The sequence below is a fragment of the Cebidichthys violaceus genome, unplaced genomic scaffold, assembly GCF_023349555.1.
Source record: "Cebidichthys violaceus isolate CVI_PGR_0920_01 unplaced genomic scaffold, fCebVio1.0.p SCAF_7, whole genome shotgun sequence".
Classification (NCBI taxonomy): domain Eukaryota; kingdom Metazoa; phylum Chordata; class Actinopteri; order Perciformes; family Stichaeidae; genus Cebidichthys; species Cebidichthys violaceus.
This window is the reverse complement of record NW_027176927.1, coordinates 5,847,191-5,867,928: the sequence shown is the minus strand read 5'-3', so window position 1 is coordinate 5,867,928 and position 20,738 is coordinate 5,847,191. Positions and strand designations below refer to the sequence as shown.

At 40.2% G+C, this 20,738-nt stretch overlaps 4 protein-coding genes across 8 annotated transcripts; 2 read left to right on the top strand and 2 right to left on the bottom strand.

Annotated features, from left to right (window-relative positions):
* Positions 1 to 320: 320 nt before the first annotated feature.
* On the bottom strand, positions 321 to 1,743 carry ndufa3 (NADH:ubiquinone oxidoreductase subunit A3). The gene is made up of 4 exons (XM_068735550.1): positions 1,679 to 1,743; positions 1,341 to 1,415; positions 693 to 770; positions 321 to 526 (listed from the first exon to the last, which is right to left on the bottom strand). Exons 1-4 carry the CDS (start codon positions 1,683 to 1,685, stop codon positions 435 to 437), a joined length of 252 nt encoding a protein of 83 aa, XP_068591651.1. The 5' UTR covers positions 1,686 to 1,743; the 3' UTR covers positions 321 to 434.
* Positions 1,744 to 1,794: 51 nt separating this feature from the next.
* tfpt (TCF3 (E2A) fusion partner) lies at positions 1,795 to 4,986 on the top strand. The gene is made up of 7 exons (XM_068735688.1): positions 1,795 to 1,998; positions 2,535 to 2,636; positions 3,061 to 3,183; positions 3,304 to 3,374; positions 3,455 to 3,524; positions 3,998 to 4,156; positions 4,261 to 4,986. Exons 2-7 carry the CDS (start codon positions 2,535 to 2,537, stop codon positions 4,333 to 4,335), a joined length of 600 nt encoding a protein of 199 aa, XP_068591789.1. The 5' UTR covers positions 1,795 to 1,998; the 3' UTR covers positions 4,336 to 4,986.
* A 322-nt stretch (positions 4,987 to 5,308) lies between these two features.
* On the top strand, positions 5,309 to 13,813 carry cnot3a (CCR4-NOT transcription complex, subunit 3a). Of its 5 annotated transcripts, none has more exons than XM_068735196.1 (18): positions 5,309 to 5,430; positions 6,054 to 6,124; positions 6,288 to 6,355; positions 6,439 to 6,513; positions 6,624 to 6,713; positions 6,836 to 6,964; positions 7,178 to 7,273; positions 7,387 to 7,606; positions 7,719 to 7,846; positions 8,009 to 8,065; positions 8,289 to 9,231; positions 9,339 to 9,444; positions 9,541 to 9,682; positions 10,618 to 10,777; positions 11,323 to 11,521; positions 12,537 to 12,669; positions 12,774 to 12,899; positions 13,008 to 13,813. In XM_068735196.1, the coding sequence occupies exons 2-18, from the start codon at positions 6,100 to 6,102 to the stop codon at positions 13,104 to 13,106; spliced, it is 2,796 nt and encodes a 931-aa protein (XP_068591297.1). In that variant the 5' UTR covers positions 5,309 to 5,430; positions 6,054 to 6,099; the 3' UTR covers positions 13,107 to 13,813. The 5 variants fall into 5 exon arrangements, with proteins under 5 accessions (XP_068591297.1, XP_068591300.1, XP_068591299.1 ...); XM_068735199.1 differs by having other exon boundaries at positions 7,713 to 7,846; positions 10,669 to 10,768; XM_068735198.1 differs by having other exon boundaries at positions 7,713 to 7,846; positions 10,669 to 10,777.
* A 1,195-nt stretch (positions 13,814 to 15,008) lies between these two features.
* prpf31 (PRP31 pre-mRNA processing factor 31 homolog (yeast)) lies at positions 15,009 to 20,738 on the bottom strand. The gene is made up of 14 exons (XM_068735200.1): positions 20,570 to 20,738; positions 19,501 to 19,719; positions 19,351 to 19,411; positions 19,138 to 19,221; positions 18,924 to 19,021; positions 18,233 to 18,339; positions 17,954 to 18,123; positions 17,676 to 17,833; positions 17,477 to 17,566; positions 16,211 to 16,338; positions 15,903 to 15,975; positions 15,563 to 15,691; positions 15,362 to 15,460; positions 15,009 to 15,285 (listed from the first exon to the last, which is right to left on the bottom strand). The coding sequence occupies exons 2-14, from the start codon at positions 19,717 to 19,719 to the stop codon at positions 15,172 to 15,174; spliced, it is 1,530 nt and encodes a 509-aa protein (XP_068591301.1). The 5' UTR covers positions 20,570 to 20,738; the 3' UTR covers positions 15,009 to 15,171.

Sequence of the window (20,738 nt, the reverse complement as noted above, 5' to 3'; positions counted from 1 at the left end):
AAACAGTGTTAATCTGATTTCAGCTTCGTCAATTTAAGCCTATTTTAAAAGGATCAGGGCTGTGTTGAAGCTTAGTTTCAAAACTCTCATGATCTGCTCTAGAAAATAAAACTGAAATCTCAACGCCGGGTCATGTTTTGTGATAAAAAAAATGTATTCTTTTGACATTTGTTGGTGTTAAGAGATTTTGGTTATAGTAAAGAGCTAAATCAAAAAGACTAAAGCCTTGTTCTCAGGTAAATAGACTTTTTTTCCTGAAATGTTCATGTGATGTACCAAAACATGCAACATGTAGCAAACCAAAAAGTGTGGAACAAACGTAGACGTAAATAAATCTTTATTGTGAGACATTGGTAGGTGGAGCAGCTTTGCAGACCCACATGAACAACAGGAACAAAAGGAACAGCACATGTGTTGATCATGCAAATATGAAGTTAAAAGTTTTTAAGCCAATCCAAGTTTTTTCCTTTTGGTTCACCCGGATGAGCAGGGACATCAGGCATGTTTCCATCATCTCGCACAGGGACTGCATTAAGAAAGAAAGGAGGAGGAGCTTTAATAATTGATGAGACAGGTATAGAAGTAAGTGGTTGAAATACCCAGAGCTGTGTCACAGGCATCAGCATTGTGTAGCAAATTTCAGTGACACTCAAACACGAACCTGCTGTAAAATGATCAGTGACAGTGTTTACCTGGGTAGTTGTATGGTACAGACGAATTGATCATTCCTGTATATTTTGTGATGGGGCTGATTAATGGAAGAGCAACACCTGAGGACATACATAGTTGTATTAACTTTACATTCAATATATTAATTACACTTTATGTCTACATGAAAGAGAGAGAAATTTAGAATCAATCACTGGGTCTTATACAATTGCATAACTATGTAAAGACATATCAGGACATTATCTTCTGAGGTGCTTTTGGCTTTCTTTTTTTTCTAATCTTATCATTTCAGTCTCATGTACTCTTTTAGTAGCATAGCAGTAATATATTACATGTAGATATGATCTCATGCTGAAATTTTGGCTCAATTTCGAGATTAGATCTGATCACCAAATCATCTTAAAATAAGAATTTTGACAAATGGATAAACAAAAAATAGTGTTTTTAAAAGGACGGCTAGTTGTTTTACTCTTTTACTGTAACGCACATATGTTACATAATAAACTGAATGGCGCTGAACTGAGTTACAGTAAATACATGCCACTGGAATACTTATAATTCCCTTCCATATCAAATGTTGCTTTAGTATCAAGGCCATTATTAAGCACAATGTTGTGCTCTCATTCTATCGCACACATTTCTGTGCTAAGTGTAGGAGGTTGATTACTGACCTAGCAGTCCGATAGCACAGGCTGTCAGGATAACAGGCTCCTTATTCCATGCATTCTTCAGGAACGCTGCTATTCCTGCAGAAACACAAACAGGACAGGTTAAAATCCTCCACAGCTGACCGTTGAACACACGGTTAGCTAACGTTAGCCACGGTTAGCAACTAATTCAAGGTCACGTTTTTCTTTTAATTTCGAGTGGATATCAATGTGTTAAAGTAACTCTGAGATCTAAATAGCGTAGTTTCAAATGTTTAAGTATTTATTTATGCTATCTGGAGGTCGTAATACAGCTAATTTCACCGGATGTTTGTCCAAAAGATGAATATATAAAAACATACCCGCCATGTTGTCTTATGTAGTTTCAATCCCGCGGGTGTTCATGGGAAATGTAGTAACTACTATGTGACGTATAATGTAGTAACTACTATGTGACGTATAATTGTTGCGCCCGTCGCAAAAAAAACATTAGGTAGTCGACGAGACTGGCAGAGAAGCTGCATTTGCTTTTCTCTCTCAAAATGTAATGTTAGTAAATGCTCTAAGCTAGCTGTGTGTGTGAACTCTAGACTAATACAGTCTGTAGAGTAGACTGACCGTTAGAAACCGTTTGTGGAGTTTTAAACACGCAGGACACGGTTGTGTTTGGACATTAAGAAATGTAAGTACTGTATATACTGAGACCTAGAATGATTGTCAGTTAGGTACTTGTAATGTTACTCTACTTGAGTGTATCCAATTTATGCGAATTTATACTTTTACACTACTACGTTTGGCAAACAGTGTACTGTTTACTTCACTAGATTTCTTTGATAGCTTTACTAGGTACTTTAAAGATTAAGATTATTAATACAAAACATAAATCTGCACCTTTACCAGCTGCATCATTAGTGGTGCATAGCCATTAATGCATCACTAATTCGAATCCAATAATATAAAGATGTGATTCTGAAATGTGACATTCTGCATAATGAGTACTTTTACTTTTGGTACTCACTACTTCAATACTTTTACTTAAGGAAGAGTTTGAATGCAGGGGTATTTTTTTTACACTGCAATATTACTCTAACACTATAAATTTCCATTATCATCAAAATTGCCATTGCAGGTATAGTGAGATTGTACTTACATATACCACATGTGCATAAATAATATTATTAAAAAGTTTTTTTTCATAAGAATCTTCTGTCTTTCCAGATGATGGAGGATTTCTCTGGTTTGGCTCTGCCTCCTCTATTTGGAGGACACATCCTGGAGGCAGAGCTCGAGCCTGGTGGTGTGGAGCTGGGACCAGGGGAGGTAATGTTAATGATCATGATCATGGTAATGGTTATGTGGATGAGAGGAAGTGGGAACAGGCAGTAGCCAGTGCTCCCAGTGTGTCCAAGTCACGTGAAACATTGTGCATAGCTATGTTGGTGCTAATTGTGCCAAATATTATTACCAGATTTAACACCACCTAAGTCATGAGCATTGTCTTTTAAAGAAAGAAGCTGCAGTCACACTCATTATCTATTTACATATGCCATGGATGTGATCTACAAGTGGCACCATTTTTTCAAAATATTACTTCTGTGGTCATTTATATGTAGCTTAGTGGATGGAGCAAGGATCTGCTGGGGTTAAAGGTCATTTTTCAACTGTTGAAACACACTGAGAACACTGACGCAGACGGTCAAACACAAAATGGAAACTAGGTTGTTGTTGTTTTTTGTCTCTCCAGGTGGAGCTGGGCCCTGGAAGCAATGAGCTGCTGGAGAGTACAGCACAGGAGGATGAAGAGAGAAGAGCTCTGGATAAGAGAAAATGTCTGGCTCTGAACAGGAGATGTAAAGATATTGAACAGGTGTGTGCAAGCTTGCATATGCATGCATATACGTGTGTCAGGCTTGGCATATGGGTTATGTTTGGGTTTATTGTCAGTTAGTTCCTAATTTCTCTCACTTCCGTTTGTGTCTTTTTTCAGGTGAATCAGAAGATTCTAGGTCGTCTTCATCAAGTACAAAGAATTACACGCCGCATGAAGAAGGAAAGACGGTACTAAACCTCATAACAGTAGCTGCATTTTTGGTATTTCCCACTTGATGGCCCAACTGACTATTATGTTAATCTTGCAGGTTTCTCATGAAGACTTTAGATGCTCATGGGGATGACTACAGAAACGCCCAGCTCACTATACTTCTAGAGGTGAGAATTAGACAGAGAGGGCGGCCATATGTGAGACATTTAAAGGAAAAAAAGAATGCACTTATCACCCCAGTTCAAGAAAAAAAAAATTAAAATTTCAAATTTTGCATAGTCTCTAAATTCAGGCCTGATAAGATTGTATTAATTTGTTTTACTACAGCGGTTGATCATGGGTGGAAATGTAGGCATGCAAGGACAATGTAAACTTAAGCTCTTAATCTGGATTTTGACACAGAACTCTTGTACAAGACAGGGAAACAAAATCAGGAAATCATGCAGGAATCGCTTTAGTTAATATTTGAGTTCAGATGACCAAACACACAGCTAATTTGGGGCTTTGGGTCCTCTAAGTATACATGGGCAGTTACCCAGCAGGTCTGCTGATTTGTTTGATGTACCAATAATAATAACAGGTGAAAAATTAAAAATGTAAAGGCATTATATAAATTGAGCATATGTTTCTTTTTTTTAAGGATGAGCCCGAAGCCCATTTAGATCCTGCGTCTGGAGTGGAGGATGAACGGCTCAACGGTGTGTCTGGTTCCACTTTGGCTGCAGCAATGCCTCATGCTGCCGGACCGAAGAGGAGGAGGCATCGAATTCCACGGCAAGAAAAGGACAAAGACCAACAGGTAGGGGAAGGACTGCTGTTGTCTATTCAAGTGTATTAGTGCGTGCATGCGAGCGAACGATTTAAGGATAATTGATTTTCTGTTTTTTTTGTTTTTTTTACCAGACTGAACCAGACATGTCAGTGTTGGCAGAGACACAGTTTGGAGAAATGCCCAGCCCAACTTCTCTGTCTCACTAATCTAAACTTGCATTGCAGCCCTGGAGATGATGATGATGAAGGACAACCTAGTTTCTTTAACTGTTCAGTAGATACTTTGCCTCTGTTCAACCAGGTGTTGCACTGTTTGTAGTTTTACTTGAACATTGTGAATATATTAATTAATGTAAGGTAAAATTAGATGTTATTCACTTGTTTTGTATATATTATTTTCTGTTGCTTTTTGTACTGATGATGATAAAACGTAATTATGACCAGTGGCAAACCATGCACACTGTCAGGGATAGCTTTGTTTGGTAAATATCTGGCAACCTAAATAAAATGATTGTTGGGTTGCAAACTTGTGTTATTTTTGGCTTTCCCAACACATTCCTGGATTCACAATTTTATTTCAGTAAATGCTGAAATATACTGCAATTTGACAGACTTTATTATGAAATGTTTTTAAATTATTGTTTTGTTTGTTTTACGTTTGCTGACAACTACCTTTATTAATGTTCACATCTGCATTAACAATTTAAACTGTGTATTCATTATGTTTCTAAAAATAAACCCCCAAAAAATCAGTTTCAGGCAGGAAAAAATAAATAATATGAATTAAAAATCTCAACTGTAGGTCTATTTGCTAGTTTTTTCTTTGTTATGGAGATCAATTTCTATAAATTTCTTGTCACTATGAAATAACGAGGAATTCAATATCTATCCTAAATAAAAATCTATAATATTGTAGTATAAATATCCATACTACGAAGTCAGGGGTTAATAAAGATAAACTATACAGAAATGTTTCCGAAAATGAATATTGTGAATGTCTTCTTTTAGATGCAGCTTTTGTTGTGTGTCCATCATACTTCATCAGAAGGCCGAGCCAATGGCCGAACCCCATACCAGCGGATGTCTGTTATTGACAGGCGTGAGCTCTGACCAATTAAATCTTGTAGATTAAATTTAGGGCGGGGCCTAAACGCGGAGGTGGGATTTTAGCTACCGTCCATCTTCAGCTACATTACAGTGAGCGAGCTTGTCGAAAAGAAAACACAATTTGGAAGTAAAGAAGACTTTCTGGAATTAGTTTTGGCTGTATTTGAAAAAGACAAACGAAAGCCCATAACCTAGGTAAATGTCGTAAACAACGATAAATCTAGATGCTCGGGTTGACCCAGTTTCCCTTTTACCTCAATTTGGCTAGCTGGCTAGCTAAGCTGCTAGCTAGCATTTTATGCATTAGCTAGTCAGACAGGTAGCCATATTAGCTAGCAGGTTAACGATTAGAACGGGTTCTGTTATATTGTGCCTTTCACCATGCAAAACCACCATATAAAAGATTGTCTGCGCCACAAAATAATGATGAATGAATATAACGCCCATCCATCAATATACTTGACGCTATTTGTTTTGAAAGGGGCCAGTTGGTAGCCGAGCGAGGTGGACGTGCTAAGATACTGGCTAATAGCGTTAGCTGGCTAGGATGCTAATTTTAGCAGATAACCATGTCAGTCATTTTGGTAACGGCAAGATCAGTTTTGTCCACGTACATATAACGATAGACAAACCACCATACAAAAGTTCTGGATTAAAGTGGCCTTAAATCATGAATATATAACGTTATTTGTGCAGCTAACGTTAACTGGCCAGCTAGCTGCAGGTAACGTCAGTTCCACTCTGGAAACCGATGTACTGATGCTCTGTTGAAGGGATTTGTGTTATGTTTGAATGCACGTTTGGTTTTCTTTACATAGTTAACTTTGTGACAGACGGAATGTGGACATAGTCGTAGTCAGAGCCATGGCTGACAAGAGAAAACTACAAGGTAAGACTGTTGGTGTAATTCATCAGTAATGTTGCACAGGATCCATCACACTGTCCAGCCTGGCATCTTGCAGAGAGACTCAGACTGACTTCATCTAGCAAAGTTTTTGGTGTTGCACAGATTTTTATGTAATAATTTTGCACCACATCTTTTATCTCCACAGGTGAGATCGATAGATGTTTGAAAAAAGTAGCTGAAGGTGTAGAACAGTTTGAAGACATCTGGCAAAAGGTATAAGATCTTCGCATCCTGCTTTACTCTATTAAAAAAAATTATGCGGCATGACCTAAAAAATGTATTTGTTTACGTTTTAGCTTCACAATGCAGCCAATGCAAACCAGAAGGAAAAATATGAGGCTGACCTCAAGAAAGAGATTAAAAAACTACAGGTAATTCAAGTTACCAAGCACATCTTTCTTATCCCTTTGATGTGTGTGCTCTTCAACAACAATGTGTGTTTTTGAAAGTGCTTATATTTTTCTCTCTGTCCTATTACCAGCGATTGAGAGATCAGATAAAAACATGGGTGGCCTCGAACGAGATCAAAGACAAAAGGCAGCTAGTCGAGAACCGCAAACTTATAGAGACGGTATGCTTCTCCATCATTTCTTGTTTTAGGTCTATTTTTGTTTCTAAAAAAGTAAAGCATTTGGAGATCAGCTCATCAAAACTGTTAACTCAACAAGGCTTGTGTGATTTTTCTTTCCTTAGCAAATGGAGCGGTTCAAGGTGGTGGAACGGGAAACAAAAACAAAAGCCTACTCTAAAGAAGGCTTAGGGCTCGCTCAGAAAGTGGATCCAGCTCAGAGGGAAAAAGAGGAAACGGGACAGTGGCTAACAGTAATACATCCATTATAATCTATACCTGTTGTACTTATGGTTTGCCTGCATTTTTTTAGATAATGTTGTGAACATTTGGGTCATAGACTAAGAATAACTTATAACTTAGGGTTTATTAAATAAGGCAGTTTGATAAAAAAAAAATGTGTTTCAGGAGGAACTTTTGATTGAATCCATTAATGCTCTTTTTTCCGACTTCTTCCTCACCCATAGAATACAATAGACACTCTAAATATGCAGGTGGATCAGTTTGAAAGTGAGGTTGAATCGCTTTCGGTTCAGACGAAAAAGAAGAAGGGCGATAAAGATGTAAGTCGACCATTATTATTTTCAAGGATAGTCTTTTTTTTTCTGCACACTTGTGCAATTCCTGTGAATATGTTTTTCATAGACCTCATGCTTGTATTCTGTCTTTCATAAAGAAGCAAGATCGTATCGAGGAGCTGAAGCGGTTGATTGAGAGGCATCGATTCCACATTCTCATGTTGGAGACCATTTTACGAATGCTGGATAATGACTCGGTACCGGTGGACGCAATCCAGAAGATCAAGGATGATGTTGAATACTACATTGATTCCTCCCAAGACCCGGACTTTGAAGAAAACGAGTTCATATACGACGACTTAGACTTGGAAGACATCCGTGAGTAGAGCACTGTGGAGTGTTACGATGCTGCTTTTGTTCAGACATCAGGTGGATTATCATGACAGCATCTTGCACATTTCTCTGTCCCCTGTTTTTCTGGTAGCTGCAGCCTTAGTTGCGACTTCTCCATCGGGTCAGGGCAATCTCGAGGATGAGATGTTTCTCCACTCCAGCAGCACTCCCACTTCCACAACCTCCTCGTCGCCTATTCCTCCATCCCCGGCCACTTGCACTGCTGTACGTTCTTGTGTTTGTATTATTACAACTGGGGGCAATGTGTTTAAGGGATGATGGGTAGAAAAAGTACATTCTGACACAATTTTGCACAAATCTCTCTCACGTTTTGCTGAATCAACATTTCGAAAGTGGATTGTCATATCAAAGTATCTCCTCCTATAGGAGAACTCGGAGGACGATAAGAAAAGAGGACGATCGACAGACAGTGAAGTTGGTCAGGTGAGAGGCTCTCATCTGTACCATGCCGGTAGATAAACAGTTTAGTGCAGCGCTCTTCACCCGTGGTCCTGCAGAGGCACAAAGGCTGAAGTTTTTTCTCTGTGGAACCATTGTTGGAGACTTCTGTCTCTAGTTCACAGTACACTCATTTTATTCCTCACACACTTTGTACAGCTGTCAATTTTGTCTGAAATTTCTTTTTCTGATGCTTTTTCATTTTCAGTCACCTGTGAAGAACGGAACCCCATCCTTGCTATCGTCCTTCTCCTCCTCCTCCACCACCTCTGGATCCTCCTCATCTTCCTCCCTTGTGTCCATGGCAAGTGTTGTCGGAGGCATTCCCGTTGTTCCCCCAAGCAGCAGTCTCATAGGGAGCTTCAGCAGCGCGGTGCAGCAACATCAGCATCAACCTGCACAACAGCAGCAGCAACCTCAGCCAACCAACCAACCACAGCAGCAGCAGCAGCAGCAACAACAGTCACCTCAGACAAAACCCTCTGCCCCCTCAAACAACACCCCCAGCCCGCCCAGCAACCCTCTTCTCCCAGTCTCAACTGCACCTTCTCTCCCCACACCCAGCACACCCAGTTCATCAGCTACCAACTCTCAGTCTCAGCTCACATCTGTGCCCACCCCTACATCCAGTTTGGGACTCGGGCTGGGGCTGGGATTGAGCAAAATTGGCCTGATGGGGACCAGCAGTGCCAACCAAATGTCTGGTTTGGGCCTGAGTGTCCACTCGTCTCCTTTAAACACAATGGCAGGACTCATTTCAGGCTCCACACCGGCCCCTTACGCTCAGGCAGCAGCATCGGGAGGCTTAGGTTTGAGCAGCATCACCCAGTCCAGCATTTCAGTAGAGAGCAGCACTTCCATACCCACCTCTGGCTCCAGTGGAGTCACCACCAACGGGGCGGTGGTAGGGCTCGGTTTGCTAGGTTCCAGCCCGGCCCACGGCTCTTTGAGTGCGAGTATTCTGGGACTGGTTCCTGGGCAAAATGTAGACCCAGGTGCCTCTCAGTTGCCCCCAAGTTCTGTCAGCACGACCCCCGGAGTACTTGGCATGATGGGAGGCAATGGGGGGAATGTCAGCGTGGTGGGAGGAGTAGGATTGAATGCTGCTCCTGCTAGACCACCCAGTGGACTGAAGCAAAACGGAAGCACAAGTACGTTCTTTTGTTGCGCTTGGCCTTGTGTGACTCTTTACTTATCTGTTTAAGTCAACTTTCTTTATAAAAGATTTTCTCTAATTTGTTTCCTCACCTGCCTGCAGGTTACAGTGCTGTAGTGGCAGAGAACTCCACAGAATCAGCTCTAAGCACACCGAGCCAGTCACAAAGCAGCCAACCCTCATCTCTCAGTTCTTCAACCAGTCAGCCGTGAGTTAATTGTTGCTCACTTGATCACTTCTTCTTCTTTTTTTATGTGATAGTTGTTAACTTGTCTCTTTGTTGTTCCCACTCTACTTGCTGCAGGATGGACAATGGCCCCAGTTTAATCAGCTCCATCACCCTGCCTCCCAGCTCTCCGTCCCCCTCGTTCTCAGACAGCACACCCGGAGGAGGGAGTCTCCTCAACGGGCCCCACTCCTACACACAGGCCTCTGAGGCTCTCAAGGTGAGGGGCCATAGCGATGTGGCATGGGTTGGCATGTCAGATTGTGGGAGAAAAAGCTTTTTCCACTAATCAGTATATCTGCCCTCACATTGTAAAAAAGGGTGCTTCTCCACTGTTTCCTCATCAGTGCTTGAAGAGTCAATATTAACACATCCAGTGTCTCTTTGTGTAATTCAAATGGATGCTTAAGACCTAATAATGATTCAGTTATTATATGCACAACAGTAACAGAGAAGCCGTTGTTGTCAATGAAAATCTAAGATCTCAGGCTCCAGTCAAAGGCATAGCATAGTTAGTTAAATTAGACAGCTAAAATAAAAAATATAAAGAAAATCACAGTGTTTCAAATGGGCAAACTGACTGAAAAGAGATCTAATATATGCATAATGAGAAGTAATACATATATGCACAGAGTTGTTAACAGTTTGTAAAACAATAACTAAATTATACAGAGATAAAGTTATTTTTCATATTACCAAATTACTTTGCTGGTATTTGTAGTTTTCTGGGTACTTTTGTTTGATAAATTACTAGAGAACGCTGATGAGCTCAGCTGTAAATTGTAAATAGCATCATTAAACTCTCCCTGACTGCCCACGAACCTCTGTTCTGAGCCACATTTATACCGAACACAGAAGCCCACATCTACCCGGTGGTACACTTAGATAGATAGAAATCATGTCAAGATATATTTAGACACCACGAAGCAGACAGTGTTGTACACTGTATCAGTACAGAATGTATAATAAAATGATTGCCTAGTATACGTTATCTGATACACGTCATTGTTGCATCATTTCTCTTTTCATCATCTCTGACTGTTGTAGGTCAATGTAGCAGCTGTAATAGTGGTTTTATTTATTTTTTTGCTCTGGTATATCATCTCTAATGCTCCCATACATTGTCCTTCTGTTCTCAAATGCCCACAACTGTAGGTTTTCCTCAATGAACCCCCCAGTTCATGTGTTATCTCGTTCCCACCTCAGGCCCCTGAACCTCTCAGTTCTCTGAAGGCGATGGCAGAGAGAGCAGCGCTGGGATCAGGCCTGGATGGAGAGATTCCCAACCTGCACCTAACAGACAGAGGTCGGAACGGTCAGACTCTTTTTACACTGGAAACCTTCTGTCATTTGTATACTGACTGATTACTGAAATGGAGATGACTTAGGGATTAATAGGGGATGTTTTTACTCCATAGCACATTGTAACAGCTGCAATAGTAGATGTTAAAATGACCATAAAGTATTACAACTATTAATCTATTTGCCAACTGACAGAAAATTGATTTTAAGTTTCCAATTATCAATGGTTTGTCAGGTATTAAGTAAACACATAAATATCAACTGGTTACAACCTCAAAAATACAGTTGCTGCTTCTCTCAATTTCATATCAATAGTATTCTTTTTGTTAGCTACACTGACAAAGTGTATTTTAGACATTGAACAAAATGTAACCAGTGTAGTCTATAATGAAAATGGTTAGTTGCAGCTGTACAACGCATAAATAGAAGTGCTCCAGAAAGAAGTTTATTAAATATTTTTCCTTTAGCAAGACAAAAAGCAGTCTGAACGAGTACAGAGGAGTCTGTACAGTATTTGTGTCATCAACTCAATCGTTCACTTTTTCTTTTCATCTGCAGATATCTTCTCTGGTTCATCTGCAGCGCCCGGCACACCTGCCGCCCCTCAGCCGTCCGTGTCGGAAGTCAGCATCCCCCCCTCGCTCGGGGTCTGTCCACTTGGCCCCACCCCCCTCCCCAAAGACCAGCTCTACCAGCAGGCCATGCAGGAGTCCGCATGGACACACATGCCACACCCCTCTGACTCTGAGAGGATCAGGTGACGACATATTTCATTTACCAGTGATGATGCGTCTTTCATACTTGGCACGACTTGAGAGATGCATAAACTAAGAGCTGGGCTTTAAATCTGTAATTTCACAAACTTGCTTTGATAATTTGTTAATGATTTACAATATTGTTTTTTTTTTTTATCCCAGTTTAAATATCCTTTTTACTGTACATCATCATGGTTCCTCTCTATTACATGTGCACATCTGTAATAACCTGTTTGAAGAATGAGTCTAGTGATATTCAGGACATTTTTCTAAGTACTTAATTTTAGAAAAATGAATAGTCCTGCAGCTTTAAATTCAGGTGTGAAGTGACCTCACCCAAAAAAGCCACGATATTATATTCTTCTCATCTTCTAATAAGAAATTTGTGCGCAGGGACTTTATCTGTGGTTATTGAACCACTTGTTTCAGTTCTATTCCTCTCTGTTAACATCGTTGTTGGACAGTTAAACATTTTGTGTTAGGATTGTGATCATATTGAGCTCTTGGGTTTAATTTCTGTGCCTTCATGTCGGATGTGAGTGGGTACGTTTGCTCAAAAGATTTGTGCTTTTTGTCATAGTGGCGCTTCACATAATCGTTAGTCTCTGGACATGCTGGTTTTGAACTGCCTGTGGGAAGAATTAACATTTAAGAGTCAGTCCATTCTTAGTTAAAGGCTCTGGTCTCGTTGTCCACTTTTCTCTTCTTGGAGAACGCCATGTGAAATAACTTCTCTGACTCACGTTTATCTCACTCACTCACAGGGCGATAATTAATACACATATTTGATTGGCTGAGTAGCATCACGTGATATGTTTGACGACAGCGTCTGGACCCGAACGGCGGTCGACCTATTAGTGAACCTTGTACTACACTATGACTTTTTTTCGACATGCTATATGATTACTTTTTTTTTAAGGACTTTTCCACGCACTATATTATGACTTTGGATTTGGTTTGTTTAATGGTGCTGTTGTACCCTATGGATTTAGAACTGTCTGTGCTTCTGTCCTAAAGGCAATACCTGATGAGGAATCCGTGTCCCACCTTGCCCTTCCACCATCAGATACCACCGCACCACTCTGACTCTATAGAGTTCTACCAGAGGCTGTCCACAGAAACACTCTTTTTCATCTTCTACTACCTGGAGGTAAAACAATCCACCCACCCCCTCAATATTTTTCCCAGACAACCTTTCTGCTTGTTTCTCAAAGATATAAGCTTGATGGTGTATTTGACATTCCTCTATCTCAGGGCACCAAGGCTCAGTATTTGTCTGCCAAGGCTCTGAAAAAACAGTCATGGAGGTTTCACACCAAGTACATGATGTGGTTCCAGAGGCACGAGGAGCCAAAGACTATAACTGATGAATTTGAACAGGTGCAGACTCACCACAGCACACATTTTTCTCTTAAAGTTTGAAATAAGTATAGGGTTTGTTGTTTCAGGTTTTTAATGATTCTTCTTTCCGCTCTGCTGATTCTCCAGGGCACTTACATTTACTTTGACTATGAGAAATGGGGCCAGAGGAAGAAGGAGGGGTTCACCTTTGAGTACAGGTACCTCGAGGACCGAGACCTGCAGTGACGGACGGAGTGACACAAAAGGACAGAGAGAGACAAAACGTGCTGCTGTTGACATTCCGAGACTGAACTTCAAACTGTGGATAGAGATTGTGATGTGTAGTAGAAACCCTCTCCTAAAATGGAGACTGGTGTCTGTATAGGCTGCATCTCAACGTGAAGTCCTCGCTCCTCCTGTAGCGCTTTGCTTTTGACGAAAATGCCCTGTGGGCCTGATCAAACGCATCACGCTGCTCGAGTTGGTAGGGTTCTCACTAGAGGTCTGCGTTTGTGCCTGTCTGTGTGCACACTCAGTATGTGGCATTAGGAAAGCCTACCCCATGCATGTTTCTCATGTTTTCTTTTCTTTTCCGTTTCAACAAGATTCTCTATACCACCTACCCAACATGAGCCTGGAAGCCTTTGACTTGACACAAAACAAACCTTGGATTTGATTAAGTAAACTGGCCATCTTGTATTTCCTGTAATTTGGTCGAGTAGAATGGGGAGGTACAGTGGACATTTAGTCATGGTGTGTAGGACTGGCTTCTTTTAAGACCCTACGATGCCTGTTGAATATGGTCACTATTAGAGATAGTGAGCGGTTATCAATAGTTTTTATTGATATTGTCTTGGTCGATTAAAACGCTTATTGAGAGTGACCACAGGGCCTCTCCCTGTGACAGGGAAAGAGTCCTTATTGGACATGGATTAAATTGCTATGCAATTGAACTGGTCTCCGACTCCCTCTCTTTACAAATAAAATGTTTTTAAGTTAACCTGTCAAAAAAAAAAAAAAAAATGCATTATTATGGCGCATTCATGTTTGTGACAAATTAATAAACTTGTAAAATAAATCTTAAAAATAGGGTTTGAGACATTTTTATCTATGTGATGTTTGATTTGTACACCATCGAACAATTCTCATCATCTTCAATGCAAAATGCCACGATAACAGTAGTGAATGTACCTGTACCCAAATCACCTTTAATTACTCAAAATACACCGATAGCATTAGATAATAAATCTGAGATTGGTTCGAGTCAACTTCCCACTTTAAGATTTTATTCTGTTCTGTTACTTCATCCTAAAAATCCACTGTTTAATTTACCACCTGATATTTTAAGTGAACCCCTATACAGTGAATGTGCACTGAAACTGTTTACATGTAGAGTGAAAACACAAATCCTAAAAGTCTGCTGGTAGATTTGTGGGTCACGTAAGAAATGTCTACTTTGCCGTGGTTGTTCATGTGCTACACTGAACAATACGATTTAATCTAGTGTGGGACAGATCACACCTTTTCTTGGCTGTTTGAATGGGGAGAGTGTTAAACTGAATCAGATTTTTCCATTTAAGCAACCATGAAAAGTTATGGTCTGTTCTGCATTTAAAGATTTCATGTGTGCTCGTTTTCAGGCTTTTTGGGGAGGGGGGTGGGGGAGGGGAGAGGGGTTGGATTGAGGATGTGAAAAAAAAGGAAAATACAGCAAAGTCATGAGAGATTTGCCTTTTATAGATTCTATTTTTGGGGCTTTTAAGGTTTTCAGAAAGGGATGGTCAGTTAAGAGATTGCTAAAATGTGAATTTCAAGACGTATTTACAATTTTTTTCTCATCACAGTTCTGCATGGAAGATGTCATAAAACGGGGGTATAAAGAGGATTGTACAATTTCAATAAATACTTTTAAGAAATTACAAGTCAGTGTGTGGTGTAAAGTCCTGTCATTCCTAAACAGAATATGGATTCACTTATTTCCCACTAATATAGATGAGCTTGGCTTTAATTTGTTCTGATAAACTGTTGGTTTAGAGTGGACTCGGTGGCCAAGTATCATCTTCCAGCTAATGGACTGAGATTTGATGTTTGCATTTACTTGTACAGTAAAGCATTTTTTTCCTTCTCTAAGGAAGACAGGACGCTTCGTGAAAGCTTCACGTTTTATTAAAATGGAAAAAAAAAAAAGAAAAAAAAGAAGAGTAAAAACAAAATACAGGACAAAGCACAATGTTGACCGAGACTGAAAATATATCACTTTACAGTGTTGAGTGCAACTGTCCATGTGCGGGGTGATGATGTGTGTCGGTGTTCACATCTTAGCTTCTTTCTTGACTTTGAGGAACTCCGCCATGTTAGAGAAGTACTTCTGGTTGGCTTCAGCCACCTTCTTCTCTGCAGCCTGTGGGTTCACTATCTCCAAGCCCTGCACACAAGAGCATGTTGGTTAGTTCACTAATATAAACCTGCACAGTGTGAAAGGAATGTTTAACTCTTTTTACCTGAAGAGGAGTGAATGCCACACTGGAGCTGATTCCTGAGGAGCGGTCTCTGACTGTGGACTTTCCTCCGTACGTCATGCTCTGCTTCTGCAAGGTCCTCTGTTGTGAGCAACATAAAAGTACAAGGATTTAAGAGACGGGTAGAAAAAAAAAAATATATATATATATCAATATTAATTAATAGTGAAGATGAATGTTTACCTGTAGGGATTTGGAGATTCTGGCTTTGGTGGCCTCATTGACTTGAGCCTGCCTGACACGTCCGCTCCCGCTCTTTCCCAGCTGACCCAGACTGAAGCCCAGGTCCTCCTGATACGCATCGTCTTCAATCTGAAAAACCACAACACAAATTAAGCTGTATATTAGGTCCTAAAAATGTTGTAGAATAATGTGGAAAAAAAGTCCTTAAAGTCATAGTACATCATAAATAATTAATTGTATAGCATATAAGTAAAACATTCCGTGAGTATTAGATTTGATAGCCAAATAATTAATATGGATCATAAGAGTTGAGCGATATAAAATGGAAATTAGTGCTGACCTCTGCAAATGTCATTCTGTTGGCATGTTTCCTGATCTCAGTCAGTCCGAGGCGCTCCTTCATCTTTCGATACCTTCAGGAGAAGGGATAAGAGCAGTGGAGCTGGTTATGCTATATAAACATTTTTAGTTGATGTGATATTCTTAACTTTGCAAGTTGTGTAAGGTTACTCCTGTTTCTCAGTGTTCTGATGTTGCAGAATGTTTGACTTGAAATAAAAGGCTGCATTAATCAATTCATTTATACTTCAAGCATTGCACAACACTTTTCTCTAAATCGGTGGCCTGAGCAGCTGACAGGATGTGTACCTCCTTCCTCCTCTCTTCTTCCTCTGTCCATCCAGAGGGGCTGGCAGCGGCTTGACCTGCTTCACTGGCGGAGGCTCCTGCCATTTATCAAACTTCCTCTCGATTTCTTCTTTTAGATCGTAGCCAACCTACACACAAAAAAAAAAAAAAAGGGTTAACACCAGAGGAGTAAAAATGAATTATTTTTGTCTTTAATGTAACGTCATCCAACAGCTAAACGTTAAAAAAAAAAAACTGTGTTAATTTCTTGACAGTGTCAGAGAGGCGTAATCACAACTATGTAGCAATGGTTGAGCAGTTATACAGTGCATCCGGAAAGTATTCACAGCGCTTCACTTTTTACACATTTTGTTTTGTTACAGCCTTATTCCAAAATAGATTAAATAAATTTTTTTCCTCAAAATTCTACACACAATACTCTTTGGCCTGAATGCCAAGCGTCATGTCTGGAGGAAACCAGGCACCGCTCATCACCTGGCCAATACCATCCCTACAGTGAAGCATGGTGGTGGCAGCATCATGCTGTGGGGATGTTTTTCAGCAGCAGGAACTGGGAGACTAGTCAGGATCGAGGGAAAGATGAATGCAGCAATGTACAGAGACATCTTTGATGAAAACCTGCTCCAGAGCGTTCTGGACCTCAGACTGGGACGAAGGTTCATCTTCCAACAGGACAACGACCCGAAGCACACAGTCAAGATAACAAAGGAGTGGCTTCGGGACAACTCTGTGAATGTCCTTGAGTGGCCCAGCCAGAGCCCAGACTTGAACCCGATTGAACATCTCTGGAGAGATCTGAAAATGGCTGTGCACCGACACTCCCCATCCAACCTGATGGAGCTTGAGAGGTCCTGCAAAGAAGAATGGGAGAAACTGCCCAAAAATAGGTGTGCCAAGCTTGTAGCATCACTCAAAAAGGCTGTAATTGCTGCCAGAGGTGCTTCAACAAAGTATTGAGCAAAGGCTGTAAATACTTATGTACATGTGATTTTCTTCATTTTTTATTTTTAATAGATTAGCAAAAATTTCAAACAAACTTTTTTCAAGTTATCATTATGGGGTATTGTGTGTAGAATTTTGAGGAAAAAAATTATTTAATCCATTTTGGAATAAGAATGTAACAAAACAAAATGTAGAAAAAGTGAAGCGCTGTGAATACTTTCCGGATGCACTGTATGTAAAAGAGGGCACGAAAATATTAGCGAATTTAGCCCGTTTGTACAAGGTTTATTTTAAATTTAGCAATAATGTGTATGTCACAGTCACCTTGCCAACTGCACACTCATGGAAACTGTCCACTCGGGCAGCCAGAGTGCATTTTGCAGACACCAGACGAGCTGCCTTCCTCCTGAGGTCCTGAAGACACAAAATGGAAGACGAGCATTAGCTACAAAGTCCCCGTTCTGATTCAAATGTACACAAAAAGAGAACACTGCAATAAGTTTATGTTGATATAGTTACTGACGGGTGGTAGTGACTGCACAACATCACAGTGGTAGATGTAGCCGGTGTGGGGCAGCAGGGAGGTGCTGCTGAAGCCAGACAGGGTTCTCCTCTGAGCTCCCAGCAGCATCAGGTTACAGGCGGGCATCTTGGAGAGGTTAGTGAGGCCGCCAGCGATACCTGCAGCGGAGGGGAAACCAGAGAGTGAGCGCGATAACAAATAAATATTTTATTCGAGACAAGATAACGGCGACAATCTAAATCATTTCAATCTAAAACTGATCTTTTTCCATCTCTCACCCATGATCTTGGCAGCTGTTGACGCTCCAACAATGATGGACAGATTTGGGGCAATGAATGACATCTTGGACTCTACATATTCATATATCCTGTGTTTGGACTGGTTCAGCTCCAGAGCCATGTCACATGCCTCCTCCAGTTGCTTCAGTTCATCCTCACTCAGCAGTGTCCTAAAACCATGAAAACACACAAAGTCAACAAAACGGTGACGATCATGCTCAGGCACCTCGTGGATGGGAGCGATGAACCCGATTTTACACCAGATGTCTGTGGACTCACCCCTGTGTGGTCGAGGCTGTGACACTGACGACCATAATAGTGGCATTGGTGAGGATTTGCTGCAGAGTTTCATTGGTCTTGCATTTCTCCAGATTGTTTCCCAGCTCCTGAGCAGGAAGTACAAATGGAGAGAAAATGAATGAATGAATGAATGAATGAATGAATGAATGAATGAATGAATGAATGAATGAATAAATAAATAAATAAATAAATATATATATATATATATATATATATATATGACGCAAAAACCACATTTGAGATAATAGAACAGGTCTGCCTTTTTAGTTATTATATACATGTTCCTAAGTATAAGTGATTATGATAACATCCAAGAGTGTAGCAATTGTGTGGGTTCAAATTTTAACATGACTACTAATTATAGTATTAACCCATTAGGTCATCAGTGTAATTTCTTCAACACTACACACTTGTGATAAAATTATACTTCTTTCTCATGACATAGGTGACCAATATTTTCAAGTCACAGACTTATTACCCTTTTAGAATTCATTATTGGCCTGCTGCAGATGTGCAACCATACATTCATTTATAACTAAAAAGTGTCCTCCGTCCAATAAAAATATACAAATAATCTAAAGTGCAGCAAAAGCAACTCTGGGCATCGTACTTTCATTTAGAAAAGAGACATTTGGTATAAAAGCATAATAAACATTTCAACTAATCTCACTTTGACTGTGCGGCTGTAATCTAGAGAATCCGGGACCAGAGACTCGAGCTCCGGGAACCTCTTGGAGTACTTGTCCCGAGTAAACTTGTGAATGATACCTAAAAACCAGATAGAGAAAAAAAAATATTTTTTTTTTTGAAAAAGTTGTTATATGGAGCAGAACAACATTATACCCTTTATATTTTATTCAACCAAACTAGAACGCCCAACTCACTGAGCTCGTTGTCGATCTCCACTGTGAGGTTATTGGCTGCGACAATCAGTCTGTATTCTGGGTCAGACTCGAATGGACCCGAGTCTAAAAGAAGACAAAAAACACAACAAAAAATAATTTTAACTTTATTCAGACTCTTGGTTTATATTCAAATGTGATTAAATGCTGTGAGGAGCTTCTTATACAAAGACCATGTAAATAGGTTATACTCACCCTCTGAGGGCTTGCGCTGTTTTCCACTATACATTGAAATTTTGTCCATAATCTCTGAAAACTGTAGACAAAAATTAGGATTATGTGGGAAAGACCAAAACGGAAGCATTTCTACCAAGATCTGCTTGAATATCATATGATACAACTCACCTGTTTGCTATTGCGGAGCTTAGCGATGGACGCAACACTCTCAGCTTTGCTATAGTCCACCTCCATCTCTTCTGGGATGTCTTCCAGTCCTCCATCTGTCCTCCCCTGTGTTACTTCGCCATCACTTTCCCCCTCGTCCTCCTCCTCCAGATACAATCCATCATCCCCCTCATCTGCAGCCTCCTCCAAATCTGCCAGGAGCTCATCCGCCAGAGACATCTGCAATCAGCAGCAGAGAGTGAGGACATTTAGGGTAACTGGCTGGATAAGATGCATCTGCCAAGATCAATTTCCAAAATGAATCCGATCGACAGAGTGTTGAATGTTACTGGTTGTATCACAGTTGTAATCTTTCTAATATAACATTTACAACAAGACTGTATGGCATTTGAAATAAAAATAAAATAAAAAGCAAAGTGATTAAATCCAAATGCTCTTTCTGTTCTGATTTTAAGTAATATTGTTATAGCTGAGGAAAATTAAGTTATTCACAGCACTGATCAGTTATAAGATAACTTAAATTACACATTTCATAAAAGCAACATAAAATAACATTTGTGACACATTCTTTTTTTGTTCCTGACCTTTTATAACGTTTATTCGTGAAATCATTTTCAAAGTTAAGTACTGCTAACTACTAAGGCCATACCCTCACAACTAAGCTACACATTGCTAAATTTTAAGTGTTAACAAGCAAAAAATATGGGAAATCGCCGTTTGACTGGGAGTTGCATCATAACTGCACAGAAGTGCTAGTTCCTCCTTACTTGATTTAATTATAATTTGGGCCTTCACAAAACAATACAAGCAATTCAAGACAACGCGTTGTACTCTTGTCATTTGCGTTTGGCAGGTTCGCCATTTTACACCACGTTGGTGACTGAATTAACAGGCAAATACGAATCAATAATGTGACTAATCGTAGTTATAACCTATTCGAAAATATTCAAATGAGATTTTTAGTGAGCAAAACGTGTGACTGGGGGATGTTCTAGCTAACGTTAGCTAACGTTGGCTAGACGCCAAGTCGGTCATGTTACTAAACGCTTTATAAGAAACACAAACTTACCTTTAGCCTTCAAACTCGGGTTGCCCAAAGACCCTAAACTTAAAATGCCCTATGAGGGCTCCACGTTCTTGTTCGGTTTTAAGGTAAAAACGACTTTGTTTAACGATGTTTTCCTCGTCTGACTGTGGCGTACGGTTAAACTGTTTGACGCAGAATATATACGTAGCAA